The sequence below is a fragment of the Mustela nigripes genome, chromosome 14 (assembly GCF_022355385.1).
Source record: "Mustela nigripes isolate SB6536 chromosome 14, MUSNIG.SB6536, whole genome shotgun sequence".
NCBI lineage: Eukaryota > Metazoa > Chordata > Mammalia > Carnivora > Mustelidae > Mustela > Mustela nigripes.
Genome location: NC_081570.1, coordinates 28,444,722 through 28,465,062, shown reverse-complemented (window position 1 = coordinate 28,465,062; position 20,341 = coordinate 28,444,722). Strand labels below are relative to the sequence as shown.

At 56.4% G+C, this 20,341-nt stretch overlaps 1 protein-coding gene and 1 long non-coding RNA gene across 2 annotated transcripts in view; one reads left to right on the top strand and one right to left on the bottom strand.

The window, feature by feature from the left end:
- Positions 1-5,648: 5,648 nt before the first annotated feature.
- Positions 5,649-14,398, bottom strand: ZC3H12A (zinc finger CCCH-type containing 12A). The gene is made up of 6 exons (XM_059377305.1): positions 14,266-14,398; positions 12,974-13,426; positions 8,474-8,613; positions 7,977-8,211; positions 7,309-7,415; positions 5,649-7,170 (listed from the first exon to the last, which is right to left on the bottom strand). The coding sequence occupies exons 2-6, from the start codon at positions 13,345-13,347 to the stop codon at positions 6,296-6,298; spliced, it is 1,731 nt and encodes a 576-aa protein (XP_059233288.1). The 5' UTR covers positions 13,348-13,426; positions 14,266-14,398; the 3' UTR covers positions 5,649-6,295.
- Positions 14,399-14,561: 163 nt separating this feature from the next.
- LOC132001635 (uncharacterized) overlaps positions 14,562-20,341 on the top strand; it is a 114,210-nt gene continuing 108,430 nt past the window's right edge. The window contains exon 1 of the long non-coding RNA XR_009399643.1: positions 14,562-14,776. This is a non-coding gene — a long non-coding RNA (uncharacterized LOC132001635). The remainder of the gene's footprint in view (positions 14,777-20,341) is intronic.

Below are 20,341 nucleotides of genomic sequence, written 5' to 3'. Positions count from 1 at the left end.
CCTAGTTTTTGCTTTTATTCTGACTTATCTGCCCCTCATCCTCGCTCCCAACTCCTGAGGCATGACTGCCCGTCAAAATCCCCGTCTGAAGCCCGCTGCCAAGGCTGCTGCACTGGGGCGGCGTGGAGTGTGAACAAGCAGCGTGTGTGTTTGTACACGTGGACCTCTCCGGGCTGCTGTCCTGCTCGGGGCCTGGGAAGGTGACTAAGGAGAAAGCATTGCGATTCTCCCCTGTCCATGTAAATGTTACTGTGTCTGAATTTTCTAAGTGGTAATCTTCAGGCTTGGAAGCAGTTTTCACTTTGGAAAACTTCTGTAGAGTAAAATCACAGTAAAATCGTCACTGCCAAGATGGGCTGTGGTGTTGATTCCGACCCCCACCTCAGCGCAGGGCGGTGGTCCCCAAGGAGGAGGGTGTATGGAGGCTGGCCTGTGGCTGGGAGCGGGGTTGGAAGGGTACATTTCAGGCCTTCAATTTGTTTTTATTTTCTGGCTCAGCCTTTTTTAGTTGTCACTTTGAACGTGGTATATAATAACATGTAAAAATATTCATTAGTACATGGAGATAGTTGATGAATAAACCTTAGGTTGAACCACAAGCAGTTGTTGCACTTCAGCCATCCTGCTCTTTAGAACGGGCAGTTATCCTGATGTAACACCACCTACGTGTTGGGGGTGTGTGTGCTCCAAGCGTTTACTGTCCGTGGGCAAGAAGAACCTTTGGAGGCCCCTGGCCGACAGAACCCTCCTCAGATCCCCATCCCCGTAACTTATTCCTGTACCCTAAGGAGGTGTTAAAAGATTTCATTTGAATAAATAATACGTGCAAATGGCATATATTCAAATAGTACAGGAGTATGGTCAATGAAAAAAAAAGTCCACCATCCCTCAGCAACCATCTGTCCTTCCCAGAGGCGGTTCCTCACGGGCCCTTCCCGAGGAGCTTTGTACACAAATGAGTGATATGGACACAGCTATGTGCCTAGTACCAAAATGGTAGCTAGTCATACAGCTTAGAAAGCGTTCTGTGAATGCAGCTTGTGAACCTCATTTCTGTCGGCTCTTTGGCATTCCTTTATGTGTGTACACCACAGTTTATTTAACCAGTCCGCTGCTGATGACATTAATGCTGTTTTTCATCTTTTGTCATTTTGGGCAGGATCATAAAGCCTTATGTTTTGCAAATATGATTCTTAGTGGTGGGATTGCCGAGCCACCGTATCAAAGGGTAAAAACACAGATTTCCCTGTGACTTGATTGCCCAAATCACTTTTTAAATGTGAATACATGTGTTTTTTTTCTCCTTTTCCATTCCTTCTTATTCCTCCACTTCCTGAGAATTTTTCTTGGGTGATTTGTTACCCATAACAATTGGAATTTTCTGGAGCTTTCAACTTTGTAAAGGGCAGTACATAGAGTGGGCGACTCTTGATCTCAGGGTCATGAGTTCAAGCTCCACACTGGGCACAGAACTTATGTTTAAAAAAAAAAAAAGAAAAGAAAAAAGAATTCTCATCTTTGCCTTAGCACTTTCTGTATTATTATCTTTAGAATCTTGTTTTCGGCTCCTACTGGAGATGCTTGTCTCTGGGCATTTGGTTCAGGCCCGTTGCTCAGCGACCTCCTGCCGCACAGACAGTCATACCAGGAGGCGCCAGCAGGTGGCAGGCAGAGCCCCACAAGCACCCCTGGCCTTTAGTGGGGCTCTAATCTGGAGAGCCGCCAGAATCAGCCAGAATCAGAGCGGTTGGACTCTTCCCAGACCCAGCAACATGCCCAGCCCAGGGTGCGGTGGGGTGGGTTGCCTGATCCTTCCCTTCTACTGAGTTCGAGTTCGCAACCATTTCTTAAATGGGTGAGCAATTTAAGATGGCCAGTACCTGCCTTGAGATGTCCTTCAAAAGGCCATATCCCAGGATGACAGCCCGAGGCCAACTCCCCATCCAGGAACTAGCTGGAAGGATTTACATACCATGGCCTGGGATGGCCCGTGTTCCCTTAATTGTAGGGCTCTACTTCCTGTCTCTTTTCAGCCAAATCTCCCACACCCTTCCCATGAAGAGGAGGTCCTCAGAACAGGCTCTTACTCACCACCCTCTACTCCACCCACTCTGCTATGGTCTAGGGGAAAAAAACTAGCCAGAGGTTTGAGAAGCCCTGGAGCAGAAGTGCTAGGATCCCAGGACTGCCTTATTTGGGGGCAGGAGCCTCTGGGGACCAGCGAGGCCCAGGGTGTGAGGTGCCGGCTCCACCCGCTCTCGACTCCTGGATTTGTGTCCCACTGAATCCCAGTTTTCCTGATGGAGACCTGCCCAGCCTCACCTTGAAGGCAGGGGTCTTGCCCTTCTGTGTAGGGGAGGAAGTGGCTGCGCAGGGGGCGGTGTCAGTGGTGGCCTTTTCCCAGTCACTGCTCCACACCAGCCACCCTGCCGGGAGACCAGGGATGTGTGAAGTGCTGGCAGCACTGGGGGTATGGGCCCTGGGAGAGCTGCTTCCCCAGCCTCAGTGCCCTCGGGCTCCTTGCTGAAATGCCCCAGATGTTTAGGGACCGCTGGGTTTTCCTCAGGCCAGTGGAGTCGGATGGGGACAGAGTGGGTGGGGACATCCAAGGAAGGGAGATTCATCCATTTGGGGCCAGTTTGTTCTTTGCCAGGGAGGCTGAGGTTTCCGGAGTCCCCCTACGCCCCCCACAGGGTTAACCCACCTTTGAGACTGAACTCGGGAAAGCAGACTCAGGCTCGGGCCCCTGCTGCTGAGAGCCCCAGGTGAGGCAGGGGACCTGTGGAGGTGGGGAGGGGCTGGCAGCCGGCCATCCTCTGGGAGCTCCCCGGGATCATTTCCCAACAATGCAGAGATTTGCATACTCACTGGTTTCCCCATCAGCTTCTGGGCTCTTGGAACCAGGAAAGCAGAGGAGGAAAGGGCAGGCAGGGCGACAGCCATCTATCTGAGTCCCAGCCCCTTAGCGCCTGGGCAGCTGGAAGCTGGGTCTTGGGAGCACTTCCAACCCTGCCACCCTCACCTTCCCACGAGCCCTGGGGGGAACCTCACACCGCTTTTGAGAGGCAAGCCAGGAAGCTGGGGCTTTAGGAGGGCTAGTGAGTTGCATAGGTCCCCCCCAGCCAGGACCCTTCCCTCTCAGGCTGGACCCCCACAAACTGAGGAGTCTTCTTGTCCATCTAGAGCGATGCAGGGTTCACTGTGTCTGTTGGATGGGTGGGAAGCGTCGAGGCCCTGTGAGGGAAGGGGCTTCAGTGGGTGGGGCAGGAGCTGGTCCGGAGAACTCCACCCTTGAAACCCACGTCCTGGGGAGGACATATACATCCGGGTCTTCGGGCCTGGCAGCCAAGTTGAGGAAGAGGCCCAGAGGAGCGGCGCCAGGTCCTGGAGGGCCGGCGCAGCACAGCAGAGTGAGCTCAGACCCGCAAGGCCCCGGGCTGACAAGCTACCCAGGAGCCTGGTCTTGGCTAGCACCTGCCGCGTGGACTCAGCCGCCCCTGTGGGTGCCCATCAGCCAGCCAGTGGTGCCGTGCCGCACGCAGCCTGGGCCCGTCACCTGCTGCCCACCTGCCTGGAGGGTCCTTCCCCCGCACCCCAAACACAGAAACAGCAAATGACCCAGAGCTCAGCTCTGGTCAAGGTCCAAATGAGAGCCCTCGAATTCTCTGCTCCTTCCAGGCTGCTCCCGAGGCCTCGTGGCCTTCGCGTCCCACATGATGTGCAGATAGAGGGGGGCTTGGTGGGTTTGGCTGCTGGGGTGCCCACTGCTGAGCGGGGGTGGGGGTTGGTCCTTTCACTGTCAGGCTGGAGGGATTCTTTGTGGTGGCTGTATACCTAACAGGGTTAGGAGGTGCGGGCTGAGGGTACCCCCTGCCTCCCTCCTTCTCAGGCCTGAGAGTTGTTGCAAAGCAGCGCCTGGGGTCCTTCCTTCTGGTGTGTGGAGCCGGGGCCCCAAACTCGAGGGCCTGCTCCAGCCTGCCTTCATCTCTGGGACCTCAGGCAAACCACTCAGCCTGGCATTGCCAGTGGCCTTCCTTTGCCAGGCCAGTAGCTGATAATGAACTGGACAGTCTGGTCTTTTAGCTTCCTGTCCCATAAAAACAAACAAAGACCCACAAATAGCCTTGTAATCTGGAATATAGTACTTGACTGGAGAAAATATTTTATAAGGAAGGCAATGACTTTTCTCAGAGCAAATAAAACCTTCCAAGGAGGCTGGAAGCAACGAGCATGGGGTGCCTTCAAGAGCACACGTGGGGGCTTCGAGATGTTTGCTGAGATCATTCCCACTTTGCATCGGCTTCCTGCTTTAAATGCAGGCCTCTAAAAAATGTCTCGGGTGAGGTGCCTAGGGTGGGGGGGCTCAGTCGGTTGAGCATCCGACTCTTGATTTTAGCTCAGGCCATGATCTCAGGGTTGTGGGATCAAGCCCTACATCAGACTCCCCGCTCAGCAGGGAATCTGCTGGACATTCTCTTTCTCCCTCACCCTCTCCCCCCAAATCACTCTTTCCCTCTCTCAAAATAAACAAACAAACAAACAAACAAACAAATAAATAAATAAATCTTTAAAAAAAAAAAGTGTTCAGGGTGCGGAGCACAGTTGGGGCCCAGTGTGTGGGGAGATGGCCACACCAGCATTTTCCTCAACATGATGCACAGATGTTCTGTGGTAAAGCAGTTTCTAAAAAAAGAAAAAATACAGATACTATAAAAGCTTCACAAACAATAAGTACAGATTAGGTGACATGTTCAGCTAGAGAGTTATTAAAACTGTATTTTTTCTGTTTTCTCCTGCTGATGGTGTTTTGTTTGGGGACCATTTTTGATAGCCCGGCTTTTCACTTAAAATCTTTAACATTTATATCTCATTTTTTCACTGGAGAAAAGTGTTTTTCCTTCCTGGCTGCCTTCCTTCTAGGGGCCGCTGAGAGGGTTGAGATGGTGAGGTGAACATAGCCCACAGACAGCAACACCAGAGGCCCCTTGGATGAGCACTTACTATGTGCCAGGCCCTGGGTCATGTGGCCAAACACATGCTCTCACGTCCTCTGTACAATCCTGTGAGGTAGCTACCATTAGTATCTCCATTTCGTAGATGAGGAAACTGAGGCCCACGGAGGGGCAGTCACTTGCCCCCGGTGAATCTGGTGACAGAGCCAGTTCCCGAGTTTGGGAGCAGAACCCCTACCCTCCCACATGGAGGCTACCCCGGCGTCGCCTCTCCACAATGCTTCCACACCCCCTGCTTCACTCGGGCAGCTCTGCGTCTAGGACTCTGTAGTGTCTGGGAGGGTGGGGCCGGAGCCGGGCACCTAAGGGCTCCCCCACCACCCTCTCTCCTCAAACCATCCCGAAAGCCCTCTTCTCAGCCAGATGGTTTTCTGTCCTCAGTTCTGGTCACAGGGCAGAAAAGGGGAACAGCTGAATCCCAACCCCCACCCCCTGCCACCCCACTGCCTCAGGACAGACATCAATTCCCCAGCCCTCCCCCACCCCTGCCTGTGGGTGCCCCCCCACCCCAGGGCCTGGCCCTTGGCCTGTTAGGAAGGCCCTGCTCCCAAGGGACCAAGCACCTTGAGTGCACGCCTGCTGACTTTCCGCTGCGCAAAGCCCGCTCAACCCCCAAGCACAACCCAGACCATCATCTAAAGGGGCTCACATTGTACTTTATTGACGTGTTCAGGAAGGCAGGGACTTACAAATTTAACGTTATACTTGTACACATACATATATGCGTTCCCACTCTTGCGGAAGGGAGAGATGACTTGGGAGTACAGAGGAGCGGAAGAGAGGGTGGGGGCAAGGAGACAGGCAAACAGAGTGGGACAGAAGGTGGGTTATTAAGAAGCATCTTGCTTACTAACATGAAGCCTGGTGCCCCGCGAGAGCACGGATGAGGCCTCATTGGCGTACAGGAGAGGCCCTTGGAGGGCAGGCACATGGTGCCTAACTAGCCAGCTAAGGCCGGCATCCCAGGGACGGGGCGGAGGTGGGGGGCCGTGCACAGGGCCCCCAGCCCAGGCCTCTGCTCCCCACCGCCTCCCTCCCCGCCCTCTGAGAGAAAGGAGGGTTTGGGCTTCAGCCACAGACTGATGCCTTTACGGCAGCGTCTCCTTAAACTACAGATACAATGTGCATCAACAGGGTGATCGCTCCTGCCCCACACGGCAGCTGGCTGCAGGCGCCGGGTGGGCCAGAACCAATCCTACAGTATCTTTGGTTTGCAGGTTCCCTTCCCTATTTCACTCCTCCCACAGTCCAGCCTTGGGGGCGGCTGGCGCAGCACAGCTGGCTCACTTGCTGGGGTGCCGGGGCTGGTAGGAAAGGATCTCGGCAGCCAGCCGCTGGGGGTCCAGGAGCTGCGGGAAGCGCCCCATCACAGCCTCTACCAGGTGTGGGGGGAAGACCCCGCACAGCTTGGTGTACACGCTGGCTCGCTCCTTGGCCAGGCTGCTGGTCCCGCCCCACAGGCCCCTGTCAGCACCCGGGCCTGGCACCTGCTGGTCCTGCAGGACTGGGGTGGGCGGGGGCAGCTGGTAGGGCTCAGACCAGTACTCTCGAGCTGGGAAAGCAGCCGGCGGGGGGGCATAGTCGGCAGGGACACTGAAGTGGCCGGCACCCACGGCCCCTCCAAAGGCAGAGAAGGCCCGAGGGGTTGGGAGCTCGGCCCCGTAGGGGCTGTAGCCGGCGTAAGGGCCCCGAGGAGGGCCGGGCTCACCGGGGCCTCCTCCACGAACCCCCCACAGTTCTGACATCTGGCTCTCCAGGGAGCCAATGCCCGAGTCCAGACACTCTTGGGAGGTGTATGGGAGAGAATCTGGTGTCTGGGAGAATAGGTCTGTGGGCCCAAAGCTGCTGCCACTGCCCCCAGTAGGGGGCAGGATCCTGCCCGCTGGGGCGAAGGGCTGGGTCAGACCCTCTCGGTGCGGCCCCGGGGATGCCTGGGCTCCTAGCTTCTTCCCATCCAGGCTACACTGCTCATGCTCTGTGGGCACAGAGCTGGGCTGGGATGAGGGTGAAGCCCGATGGCCACTTTTGTCCTTGCCCGGGGCCCTAGCGGGTGGGAGGAGGGCGTTGGCGCGGAGCTCGTCAGCCACAGAGCGCTGTGGGCGGCTCGGCCGCTCCGGGTGGAAGAATCGGCACTTGATCCCGTAGGTGCATTTTCTCCCTGCAAGACAGTGAGGACAGCTCTGAGCTGGGGGGCGGGAGGCTCCAGGACCAGGGCCGGGAGAGGAAAGGGAGTGGCATGGGAAACTTGGGGTTGGGTAGTCTCTGAGAGGAAGAGCTCTGGGCCCGTGTCTCTTACCATAGGGACAAGGCTGCTTCCTGTGCTCTGCTGTGAGTGGCTTCTTACGAAGGAAGTTGTCCAGGCTTGGCCCGTGACGGCCCAGAGGGTCATCAGGCGGCATGAACCTGCAGAGGAGGTGGGAGGCATGAAGGGGACTTCCCGGGGCTGAGTGGGGGCAGGGAGGGGGGCTGGACAGAGAGCCTCACAAGGAAGAACAAGAGGGAGTGCAGCTCCTAAAATTGGTGAGCATCCTTGCATGACATCCCTCGGCCCCAGGTGGGACTACCCCAAGGGAGGGGAGGAAGCCCCAGCTGGAGAGGCCATTAGAGTAGTTCTCCAAGGCCATGGGAGACCAGCAACCTGAAAATCCTAATCAAAGGCTGCATCCATCCACTGGCTGCTGATCAGGGGCTGAGTGCCAGGAACCACTAACTATAAACCATCACTGCTGCTTCTACCCAACCCTCCACATTAACCCCCTCCCACCCTGTGCCCCCATCCCCAGCCTGACCTTCCTACCTGGTGCCAGGTCCCTCTCACTCCCAAAGCTGCCTGGATGCAAGGCCGTGGCCCCAGCAGAGCTCCTCCTAGCCACCCCCAATGCCCAAGGACACATCTGGCTTCCCCTCCCTACCCTGGGACCCCAGACCATACTTGACCCTGATCCCCAAGGACCAGGACCGTACTTGTCGTTGACGAAGGAATACATGAGCAGCCGCTCCTCAATGAAGCGCTTCCATTCCTGCCGCTCGCTCTGGAGGTCCCGGTACGTGTCGTTGGAGACCACCACCCCATCAGACTCGAAAGCTAGCTTCACAATGAAGCGGTCATCATAGCATACCACGCGCTTGCCACCCACGCGCCGAGACGGGGTGAACACCAGGATCTTCTTCTTCTCCAGCTCCCGCAGGATGTGCTGGTCTGTAAGACAGCGCCAACAGAGGTCAGGGCTGCCGAGGCCCTGGAGCTCCTGCTGGCCAGGCACAGAGGCTCTGAACCCCAGGTGTCCAGCAGGAGTTGCTGAGCACAGAGGAAGCTGGGAAAAGCAATGCTGGTCCCTGCTTGAGGCCTAAAAGCGGCTGTCACACCCAAAGGGTCTCTCGTGGGGAGAAGCCCCGCTGAGTGGGGTTGGAGGGGGCAGGATATCCCCTGCCCCTCACGCCCCCTCAGAGGTGCTACCCACCTGTGATGGGCACATCGGGCCGAGGCTGCTCCTTCCTCCAGGATGGCACAAATACTGTGATGTCTGTGTGGCCCCGCTCCAGAAACCAGTTCACTGCCAGGAGGATGCCCCGGCAGGAGAACACTTCCTTGTTCCCGTGACTGGGAAGGAGAAGAGGGGCAGGGTCAGCCTGCGAGGGTGGCTGGCCCACTCTCCTGTAGCCCCAAGCGCGAAGGCCTTGCTCCCCAGCCCCTGGCCTGGCCTGGGTGGCAGGGAGGCCAGGCTCAGCCCACTGCCCTCTGGCCCAAGGCCTGCATTCCCTGCTGGTTCCCACAGTGTCCGGGACGGCCTGACCAGGGACTTTCCCTGCCGTTCCATCTCCCGACAGTGAGGAGCCGCCCAGGAATCTGGTGGCACCCGCTCCCCGTGTGGGGGAGGGTCAGGCTGCTTGCAACACACCTGGGGGTGGGGGAAAGGCTCCAGGAGCCTTCTGGTTCCTGCCCCACCCGGGGGTGCTGGGACCACGGGGACACGGACGTACACAGGCACCCTGAGTCACCAGTCCTCCCTCTCCCCGCTGGGTGGTGCTGTGGGTGGGGGTTGGCTGGGACAAGCCCCGGCTAACTGGAGAGAAACCAGATTGCTCCGGATTAAACCTGGATTAAAGTTCAGTCCCACAAAGGCCCCAGGGCTGGGACTGAGGAGGCCGAAGGGGAAGGAGGCACGATCCACTGTCCCACATAGGGCAGCCGCTGACCCAGTGGGAGAGGCACGCAGAAGCCTTTCAGTCTGAAAGTGAAAGAGCCTTTCCTCCCAAGACTACCAATTCCCCCAAATGCCTAGACTGCTCTGTGCTCTCCTAGCCCCTCCTGGCAGGGCAGGAGCAGAGGCAGAAAGGCCATCTGGAAGCCATCAGGGGACTCTCTGTCAGGAGATGGGAGGTGGGCCATCCCGCTGCTGTGGTCTGACAAGGTCACCCCCTCCAAAGGTGGCTGGATCCAGAAGCAAGCCTGGATGGGCTGCTGGCTTGCTCTGGCTCAGTTTCCCTAGCTGAAAAATGGGCCTGGCAGTCTGCAGGGCCGTGTCAGTGGCTTCACTTTCATGTTTGCTTGAGGCCAGAGACAGTCCAGCAAAGGGAGGTTCCAGCTGGCTTCCTGGGAGGGTTGAGGGGTGGGAGCTCCCGGGGAACCAGTGACTGTTGTAGAATGCCTCCATGCCCAGGCTGGGGGCCCTGGATGAGGCCAGCTACAGCTCCTCCCCAACAGCCCCCGCCCCTAAGATACTCATATTTGGCAAATAAAACAGAATAAACGTTACACAAAAGAGGCAAGTCCATGGGCAACCACATCCTGTGGGTGGCTGGGGTGGGGGGAGGCTGGCAGCTGGAGTCCCAAGAGAAGGGAGAGATGGGAGCAGGGTAGCTGGGGGCATGGAGGCTGTCTGGGGCTCCCAGTCTGAAGGTCTCCATAAATTGTAGGGGAGGCAAAGTCCAGCTGAAGGCAGTGCTCATGCCCACCAGGTGGTGGGGCCTCCCCCCTGTCCACCAGCCTGTTTATAATGAAAGTTAACATTTACTGAGAGCAGGGATCCCAGCCCTGATCTAAGAGCTTAGCAGGGAATCATCAGCAGGCTTCTGAGAAGGGTCCTATCATTAAAGGCCCCTCTCCCCTCCATTCCCATGAGAAAACTAATCCACGGAGTACAACTCGTAGCAGGGACTGTGGAACAGGGACGCAGCCCAGAGCCTGTGCTCATTCTCAGGCACAAAGCACCAACCCTGGCTGGGGGAGGGGGGCAGATGGGGCTGAGTGGGCACCAAGCTCCTTCTGGAGGCCAAATGGGTCCCACACCTGCTTTCGTCATCCTTACACGGCCACAGTGAAGGCAACTGGGGATCCAGAACTCATCTAAGGCTCCCCGGCTAGCGGGAAGGGGCAGAACTTGAACCCACATCTGGGGCTCCTGGCTTGCCTTCCTAGTCCTAACAGCAAGACTGGAAGTTTGTGCAGTGGAAAGAAAAGCTCCCCAATGTGAGCCCGAACAAAGTGTTAGGAGGTAGGGACAGGCTGGGAACAGGAGACAAGGATGCATCTGGCCAACTCTAGCTCTTTCTCATGACCCACGAGAAACCGCACTGCCTCTGAGAAGCCTTCCAGGACCTTCCAGGATAGCTCAGATCCCTGGTTTCTCTTCAAATGCCCAGTGCTTCTCCTGTCACATTCCACCCTGCCACTCCCTGAGCCTCTGCTGCCTCCACAGGACCATGGGAATGTGATCATCCCCGGCTTGGCTCCCCGACTCAGGAGAGCAGCCGGCGCACACACACCCACCGTCCCCACGTCTGTACACACATGTGTGCGTGCTCATGCCCCATCCTAGCCAGCATCTGTAAACTCAGGGATCTAATCCAGGAGAGTTACTGCCTCTGGGCATGAAAAACCTATGCTGGGGACAAGTCTGCTTTCAGCTGTCCTAGCCCCTAAAATACTTCGCACGCAGGTAGTCAGAGTCCTGCCCTTGGAAGGAGCTGAACCCGAGGCAGTTCCGCAGGTCAGGCCAGGCCAGAAGTGCCTTGCTAGATCTAACTTTAGTCCGTCTTGCTGCAGTGAAGGAAGCTCTGCTGCTGGCACAGGAAAACCAAACATCCTCCCTCCCCACCGCAGTCCTGTTTGCCTAGAAGCTCAGGCACCCCCAGTCCAGCTAACTAGACACTGGCTAAGTTGTGGGAGGACGTAGGGCACTCCGGCTCGGCTGCTCCCACCCAAGGACAGAGGGCAGGGCCAGGCCAGCCTAGCCAGGTGAAGAGATGTGCCTGGGCTGGGCCCAGCTAGAGGAGAAAAATTCCCTTAGAAGGAAACAGAGGTGAATTTCCCCACGATTTGCATACGCTGGGGGCTGGCCTGCCTGCCCTTGCGGGGGGAGGGGGCAGCAGGGCAGGAACCCAGCGGCAGCTGAGACAGGAAGTCTGAGGCTGGAATTCCCCTCCTGCTACAGCCCCAGCTCAGAAACCCCTCCGCGGCTGTGCCTCTCCCGGCTGGCTCCTCCGGCCAGCCCCCTCCTCCCGCCCAGGCCCCTCCTCCTCCCGCCAGGATACAAACACACAGAGCACATGGCTGTCCCGGGGGCGGGGGGTGTGTGTGGCGGGAGATGGCCAGCGCAGCCTGCCCAAGGCTCCAGCGGAATAAGTCACAGACCCGCGAGGCTCCTGGGCCAGCCACAAGCTGCTGGAGCCAGAGAGGGGATCCCTCTCAAAGCACAGGTTGTGACCAGCTGCCGCTAGCAAGCGGGAGCCAGCTTTATCCAACCTCCCACAGAGGCTCAGCCCATTTCAGAGGCAGGAAGATTGATCCCAAGTTGGCGGAACAGGTCCCCCTGCACAACGGCTTAGCTGGGCCGGGACTGGCCTGACTGCAGACTTGACCCAGCTGGGTTGGGAGTGGGCGGAGCCAAGGACATTGAAGCCTTAAGCAGCCCCCCACCCCTCCCAGGGAGACCCCTCAGGGCAGCCGGGGAAGGAGCCTTCTCCAGGCCCCCGACCAAGGGCGGGGCGGGCCGAGGCATGGAGGAGGGGCTCCCTGACCACGCCCACCGGAACTTTTCCCGGTCGACGACCCACCCAGCCCCTACCTAGAGGGCGGGGCCTGGACTGAAGGGAGGTCTGGGCTCCCCAGGCTCAGCCCCGGCTGGGGTTCACCTGACCCCATTCCCTGTAAGAGTCTTGGCGAAGAGGGGAGGACTGCTGGGGTGGAGTCCTGGCTCTGGCCCTGGAGGGGGGCTCGGGGACTAGGCCCAGTCTAGCACAGGGAAACCTGGCTGTAGCAGAGGTGACCCAAGTCACAGCTGACCATCCCCCACCCCCATGTAAGCCAGATCCTGGGGGTCACTCTTGGTCACAGCGACAAAGGTCCCAGTACCTGGGCCTACTTCCACAGGAGTCCAGGTCTGGCACAAGGCCTCAGAGGCCCCAGATCCCGAAGTAACAGTGGTATCAGCTACTGCTTGCTGAGCTTGGGTGTCTGCAGGCTCGGTACCTCCTCTCCTCACAATGTCACCTCAGTAGGGGTTAGCTGGGTCTTACTGACAAGGAGAGAAAGCTCCAAGACATTAAGTGACTGACTCCTACACGGGAGAACTATAATCCCTTACACCATACTGCTTCATGTCTCAGGAGAGGAATTAAGACTGAGTGTTGGTCTTTAGGGAGAGATGAAAAGCCCAGGGTGAACATCAGAGACAGGGGGACCCGAGTTCAAATCCCAGCTCTACCACTTACCAGTGGTGTGTGCCCATGGGCACATCTTTGAGCCCCTGTCCTCATCCCTAAAGCATTCCTAACAAACCCACTTCCAAGAAGCCTAAGTATTAAGGGAGAGCCTCAGTAAAGAGCTTTCCCTTCCTCTCCATCCGTTTGTGAGAACAGTTCAAACGCTTTCCTGAAGGCCCCTCTACCAGAGATGCAGAGACATAAGGCCACCACACCCCACCATAGGCCCTGGCCTTGGCCCCAGAAGTGACATGTACCTCATGGCCACGTTGCTCCCGTCGATGACCACAGGTCTCAGGTCACTGCCCTCCTTGTTCTCCTCTGGTGCCGAGGGTTCCAGGGTGGGAGCCTTGGGGGTGCCCCCACCCCGGGGGACCAGTGGGGGCTGAGTGCAGGGGTCTGGGGAGGCCTGGCGCTCCCGCTCGGCTGCTGACCCATGTTTGACCAGCTCGCCCAGCACTGTGTTGGTGTCGGCCTGCACCCCCAGTTTCTGCAGGACACTGTGGATCTCAGCAGATGAGTAGCCAAGCTTCCGGAAGAAATCAACCTTCATCTGCAGCTCCACAGCCGATGTCTCCTCCGCGCTGGGCTTCTGAGCTGGCCTGGGGGAACCCAGTTCCCACAGACTCATGGTGGGCTGGCTTTCTGAGTGGACCTCTCTCCACCTGCCACTCACAGTTCACACGGGTGGAAGGCACCTGCCACAGCTCCTATAGGACAACCGTAAGAATTAGAGATGGATGGGAGTGGCACTCTCTCCCACCCCTCTCCAGCCCCTACCCACCCAACAGGTTCAGGCTACACTGACTGGTGGCACCAGGCAAAGCCATCTGCGTGTGTCACCTCTCCTACCCTCTCAAAAGCTGTCCTGGCTAGGAGGCATCATTCTCACTATATAAAGGTTGAAACTGAGCCACAGACTTCAAGAACTTAAGGTCACCCAGCTGTTAGCTGGTGGCGCAAAGACTTGAACTTAGGCAGTTTGGCTCCACCTCCTACCCCGCCCCCAGCCCCACGGTAACCCAGGGGACCCAGCAGTCCTGGAAGGCCTCGCAGGACGTCGCTGCGCCCCCACAGCTGCTGGGCGGGGCTCTCGGATGGAAACCCGAGGTTGGAAGTGCGCTCGGGGAGGGGGGAGGGGGTGCCGGGGGCTTCCCCGCTGAGGCCGTCGCCTCCGCTCGCCCCGCGCTCCGAGCCCAGGCCCAGGAGGCGCAGGGCCCGCGGCCGGACTCGCGGGCCGAGAAGGGAGAAGTTTCCGGGAAGACCCACCCGCGAGAAAAGTTACTGGGAAACTCTGGCTGGCCGCGGGGCGCGGGTGACGCGGAGGCTGTCCCGGCCCCGAGCCCCGCGCTCTCTCGGCTCCCCTCTGGACCTTGCCTCTCCCTCAGACTCCCCCAAATTAAACTAAGTTGGCGGGGTTCCTGGGGACCGGCGAGATCGGAGGGAACCCGCCCCACGTCCCTCCCCTCCGGCCGGTCTTAGCCGGAGCCCTCCCCGCGCCGCCCGCCCTTCCCCGGAGCCCGTGCCCCCGCCCCGCCGCGCGCCTCACCCCGCCGAGCGCCTGCCTCGGCCCGCGGCGTCTCCATCGGGCCGAGTCCTGGGGGCGAGGCCGGCGGCGCCTTTATACCGAGCGCGCAGGTGGCGTTCCGCACCGTGACGCGGAAGCCGGGCAGGGGAGGCGGTAGCCAGCCCGGGCGGTAGGGGGCGGAGCGGCCACCGCCCCTTCCTGCTCCGCCCCCGCCCCGCCCCGCCCCGCCCCACCCCGGCCCCGCCCCCGCGGCCAGAGCGCGGCCGCTGACCCGGCCAAAACGGGGGGGTGGGCAGGGACGCGCGGGCAGCCGCGGAGGCAGCGCCTCCGTGTGCCCGGCCGCGGCGCATCTCCCCGCCGGCGTCAGGGAGGCGCGGGCCGGGCCAGGTGCACACGGCCACGCGGGGACCGGGTCGGCCGCGCACATTCAGACCCAGGAGCGCCTGACAAGTACGCCCCGACTGAGCCCGGTACAGTCACGGTCGCGCTGAATGAATCAGGTACCCAGAGGTCGATCCACCCACCGCTGGAGGTAGGTCCTTAGTTGCAAACACGGGCACCTTTCACACCGATCCAGGAGCACTGAACAGGTACACCGTGACTGGAACAGGGACGTGGTGAGGACACTTAGCAGGATAGGAGAGTACAGCCAGAAGTACACAGTGGCCGAGGCGAAAAACTTGGCAAAGAGGTCCGCTTACTTCAATCACCAGGAGTGTTCACACGGTATTCTCTTGCGCAGCTCACGGATGCACCCCACCCCGCCTCCCGCCCTGAGGATGCTCCTCGGTCCCAGGTCAGGCAGTCCTGGCCTCCCACTGCAGCACAGCACTTTTCGCTGTTTACCCGTGGCCTTAGGTGAGGAAGACAGATTGCTAGGCCCATTTTACCCTTGAGAAATTCAGAAAAGGCTTAATTGCCCTGTCTGGAAAGGACTGGAAGGAGGACCCGGGGCTTCCATGCCAGGGCCCCAGGAGCCACCTTTGCCATTTTTGAAACCACCAGTGACCTGGGGCAGAGGGGAGACTTTTTGGTGAGAAGATCGGGCCTGACACCTGCCCTCAAGGGTGTGTGTGTGTATGTGTTTAAAAGGGGAACAGGGGCACCTGGGTGGCTCAGTGGGTTAAAGCCTCTGCCTTCAGCTCAGGTCATGATCCCAGGGTCTTCAGGCTCTCTGCTCAGTGAGGAGCCTGCTTCCCCCTCTCTCTCTGCCTGCCTCTATGCCTACTTGTGATCTCTCTCTCTGTCAAATAAATAAATAAAATCTTTAAAAAAAGAAAGAAAGAAAGAAAGAAAGAAAAGGGGAACACAGAACCCTCAAGCTAGAGGATGAAGCCTCAGCAGTATCACCCGCTCTCTTTGAAGATGGGGAAACTGAGGCAGCCAAAGCCCTCAAAACTGAGAGCTGACTGTGTACCAATACTTTAATTTTCTCTGCCTTATCGTAGGCATGCATCCTATAAGGTAAGTATTAGTGTGACAGCCATAAAGTTTTATGGTAAAAGACACTGTATATGCTATACAGATTCGGCTTAATGGATAATAGTAGTAACAATAAAATATCTATATGTCCACGAGCTAGCTGAAAAACTAGACCCATACCAGTAGCTTTGAGACCCTCCACATGCCTCCACTGCAGCTTCCGCCCTTCCTCCTTGAAGGACCGTTTTCCTGAATTTTGTTTTAATTGTGCTAGTCATTTCCTTGATTTTCTCTTGGTTTTATCACTTTGGTATAAATCCCTGAACATCAGATTGTTTAGTTTAGTTTTGCTTTTTTTGTGTGCAGAGGGAAGCATTCTATAATTATGTGACTCCCTATTTTCATGCAGAATTGTTGTTGGTTTTTTTTTTTTTTTTAAGATTTATTTTTAACTAGTCTCTGCATCCAATGTGGGGCTTGAACCCACAACCCCAAGATCAAGAGCTGCACATTCCACCGACTGAGCCAGCCAGGCTCCCCCGACATAAAAAAGAAATTTTTTTTTTTAATATATTTCTGTTGTCAGTGTCCCTATAAGTTATTTATTTTACGATTGAATAATATTCCATTTTAGGACTATACCACTAGTTATTTGTCCATTCTGTTATCGGTTGTGCTTTCTGGGATTTGTTACTTATTTACATAGGTAGCTGTTACCAGGCATGTGCTTTGAAAATTCTCGTACATATCTTAGTGCGCTTGTAGAGTTGAAGCAACAAAAACTCAGAGTTTCAGAAAGGTGAAGTCATTTGCCCGGGCCCGTAGAGTTGGGATTCGCAGAGCTCCTTCTGAGGTACCCACCTCTAGTACCTTCCTGTTTTAAGAGGCCGCAGAAGACCCAGGGAGGAGGGAGCCTTCATTTCTAGCCAGGCCGGGAAGCTCTTCCTTGGGACTTGCCTGACCCTGTCTATCCAGGTCCCTGCCTTGTTGCCTCTCACCTTTAAAGACCCCAGAATGTTCCCTCCTATGCCCCCCAGGGGAGGGCCGCCAGCCAAGGAGAGAGGCAGAACAAGGCCCCTTTCCTTGCCCCCCCCAACCCCCGCTGGTCTCAGCTACTCAGGCTGAGCGCTGCGGATACCGAACCCCTGATTTTCAGCGCCACTCTTTTATAGTAAGGAAAAGCTCAGTGCCATTAGGCATTTATTCATCACAGGAACTAACTTTAAGATAAGAAAAATATTAAGAAACAAGCCCAGGTTAATCACTGTGATGATGGTAAGTCAGCCGCAGCGATAACGCCTCACATTTCAGGACTGCTCACCAGGCTGCAGGCACTGGGCCAGTGCTTTGCATCTGCTTCTTCCTTGGCGGGGAGTACCCTCCCCTCCTTCCCTCGGACTGCCACCTGACCAATTCCATTCATCTTTTTGATGATGTCACCTCCTCTGGGAGGCCCTCCGAGACTCTTCAAACACCACTCTGCTTCCTCCCTAGTCCTCCCACGGCACCCGGCCCCGTGTCCCTACGTGCCGGATTGTGATTGCCTGCCTGGGACCTCCTCTGGGAGGTCCATTGCTGTGCCAGTTGTAGCCGGCAAGACCGGGTGATGAGTCACGCAGCTCTGTCCCCTCCCCAAGTGAACTGAAGTCTCACTCTCTTCCGGCTGTTGAAGGCAGCTCTTTCCTGAGAAGCTGACTCTTCTGCAGAATCCAGGGCTGCTCTGGGGAACCCCTGCTCCACTTACAGCTGGATTTTGCAAACGTTGGCCCTAATTCCCAGGAGCACTCTGGATGGAATGGTGCCCAGCCCACGCTTGTCTGTCTTTGGAGGCTGGGCTCGCCAGCTTCCTTCCTGGAGCTTGCCTGCTTTCTCGCCACCTGGCCAACCTGGGTGAAGTCCACAGAGGTCCAGGACTGGTCACCCACTTGGTGAGGGATGGGGGACCTGGAGAGAGAAAGGTTGCAGGAATCACCTTGGCCTTTGATAGCTCCACTGGGCTGCTCAGAATGGGGAGGAGCCCGAAGCTAGATCACATCTGTAGGAAGGGTGGTCAGGCTGCACCCCAAGCCTTAGCAGAGTAGCCACAGAGGTTAAATTCATCAAGGACTTCTAGAATTGGAGAGAAGAGCAGGTCCCTCCCATGTCTTAACGTTCCTAGTATATTTTAAGTTATTTAATTTTTTTTTTTTTTAACCTACATAATCTCTACCTGGGGCTCAAATTCACAACCCCGAGATCGAGTCACGTGCTCCTCTGACTGAGCCAGGCAGGCGCCCCGTCTCCTAGTATATTTTAAAAAGACATCACAGTAGAGCTACAAAAAGAAACCAAACAAACCAAAAAATTGAGGTAGGTTTGAAACGGTCATTGAACAAAATAACTTTTTTCATTATGTATTCAAATGCAGTGGACTCCTGACAAGATAGTAATTGGGGGATTGGTCTTAAAAATATGTCATTTCCTTGGAGTAATGGCTGACTATAGGGCAGGGTCAAGGAAAAGGTGAGTTGGGAGCCCCAGGAGACACCAGAATTGGAAAGCGCTCAAAACGCAAAAGGATGGTGGTGTGTGTCCCAAGGACCCAGGAGCTACGTTGCTCCAGTGGCCACAGCAGCAACCATTAGAGCAATAAAAGAAATAACAGAGTATTAGATTATAACCCAAAGTATAAAATTATATCCGTGAGTCCACGCTGGTAGAAATAACTTATTGCATAGATAGCTAACCTGGAAAGAAGAAATAAATCTTCCTTACTGGAGAATTCCAAGTAGTCTATGTAGATGCTCCCTTCTGGGATTTGGAGTTCATGAGCCCCGCCCCTTCCACCCCCCACCCTTCGCATTAGACTTCTGACAATAGAGCAGGAAATGGGAAAACAGTAACCTTAGGGTGGAGAAGCCTGGCAGTCACTACCTTGACCAAGTGCTCAAGGTTACTTCACCGGGAGTGAGCAGAGGGGCTGTTGTGCGAGCCTGATATCATGTGATGAGAAGGGCACGTCCCTTCTGTGATTCTTCTTCCCCAAACCCATGACCCCAGAGAAAGCCTCAAGACGAACACCAACTTAAGGACATTTTACAAAACACTTGACAGGGGCTCCTTAAGACTAAAGAGCACAGAGGGGCACATGGCTGGTTTAGTCTGGGAAGCGTGCCATTCTTGATTTTGGTTCAGGTCATGATCCCAGGATCGTGAGCTCAAGCCCTGTGTCGGGCTCTGCGCTCAATGAAGAGCCTGCTCCAGATTCTCTCCTCCTTCTCTCCAAATAAATACATAAATCTCCCCCCCCCACCACCAAAAACGAAAAGTATGGAAAGACAGAAACAGTCACAGCCTAGAGGAAGCCTGTAAAAAAGCCAGGTGGAAGCAGTGTGGTTCCCTGGGTTGGTTCCTGAATCAGAGCGAGGGTTGACAGAAATGCTGGTTAAGTCCACAAAAGATTGGACTTCAGCAACAAAGATGTAGCAATGTTGTGTGGTTGTAGTGTTCACAAATGGGCCACTGTGATGTGAGATGTCAGATGACAACATCAGAGAAACTGAAATGGGGTTAGGGGTGTATGGGAACTCTGTATATCTTTCCAGCTCTTCTATAAATCCGACGTCAACTCCAAAAGTAAAAAAGTTGATGTAAAAAAAAAATCTATGTATGTATATAAAACATCCTGGGCCTTAGAGGCGGTGTGTTTTGGCAAGGGGGCCGATGTCTTTGTTCATTTCCATGGGTGTGTGTGTACGCTGTGACCGAGTGTATTTCCATTTGGAGACAGTGTCCCAAGTCTACACTTGGGGCCTTTTTGTCTCTGAGGCCCTGGCCAGATGGCCCTCCTGCCTCCCCTCCCTAGATCCCACCTACTCCCCCTCTCCCTCTACCCAGGTACCCCTGCTCCCTCTCTTCTGAACCTTGAATTCTGCTCACATTCTGCATGGTTAGAGCTGGAAAGCCCCGGAGAGACTTCACTAGCCTGGAGTCTTTGTTTTATAGATGGGGAGATGGACGGGGAAAGGGACTTGCCCCCGACCACACAGCAAGTTAATTCAGGCACAGCTGAGAACGGGACTGGCCGGGCTTTCTCCATTGCTGGCCTCCGTGGCCCCATTGGCGGCAGCCCTGAGGTTCAGACCCACGCAAGTGCTCGGAAGGCTTGGTGACTCACTCAGGGACTAGATCAGGGCAGTGCCTAACCCGAAGGAATGGTCGTATCTCAAGTGTCCGTTAAAGGGGGTGGGTGCAGCCGCGGTTTGCCCTTTGGCCCCACTGTGTCCCCCCTTGCTGGGTGAGCCCCACCTGGTTTTGGAGATCCAGGAAGACAAGGAGGCTGAAGTGGGGGTGGGGCAGAAGGGTCAGTCCTCCGGCTCTTGCCCCAGAGCTACTGCACTGAAGGGGCCCAAGAGAATTCTGTAAAGCCTTAAGGGTGTGCACAGGGGTCAGGTCCCCAGTTTTGGGTTGAATGCTCCCTCATCTACATACAGGGGAACACAACCTTGGTGATATCCTGGGGGCTGCCAGATGGGCTCCTGGGCTTCCCTAGGGCCTGGAGAGTAAGGGCTGGGCCAAGGTGGCCTTGCTGCAAAGTGTGCTGGGCTAGCCAGTCATGCCTTCTACCCTGGATGCCCACTGTCTCCTATACTATGTTCCCACCCTTAACTGCGATGGTCTGGGACCCCCCGACCCG

Coding starts and splice junctions, on each gene's coding strand:
- ZC3H12A (XM_059377305.1), bottom strand. CDS start 13,347: ATGAGTCTGTGGGAACTGGGTTCCCCCAGGCCAGCTCAGAAGCCCAGC. Junction 8,212..8,473: donor GCCCGATGTGCCCATCACAG/GTGGGTAGCACC, acceptor GCTGTCTTACAG/ACCAGCACATCCTGCGGGAG. Junction 7,171..7,308: donor GAAGCAGCCTTGTCCCTATG/GTAAGAGACACG, acceptor ACTGTCTTGCAG/GGAGAAAATGCACCTACGGG.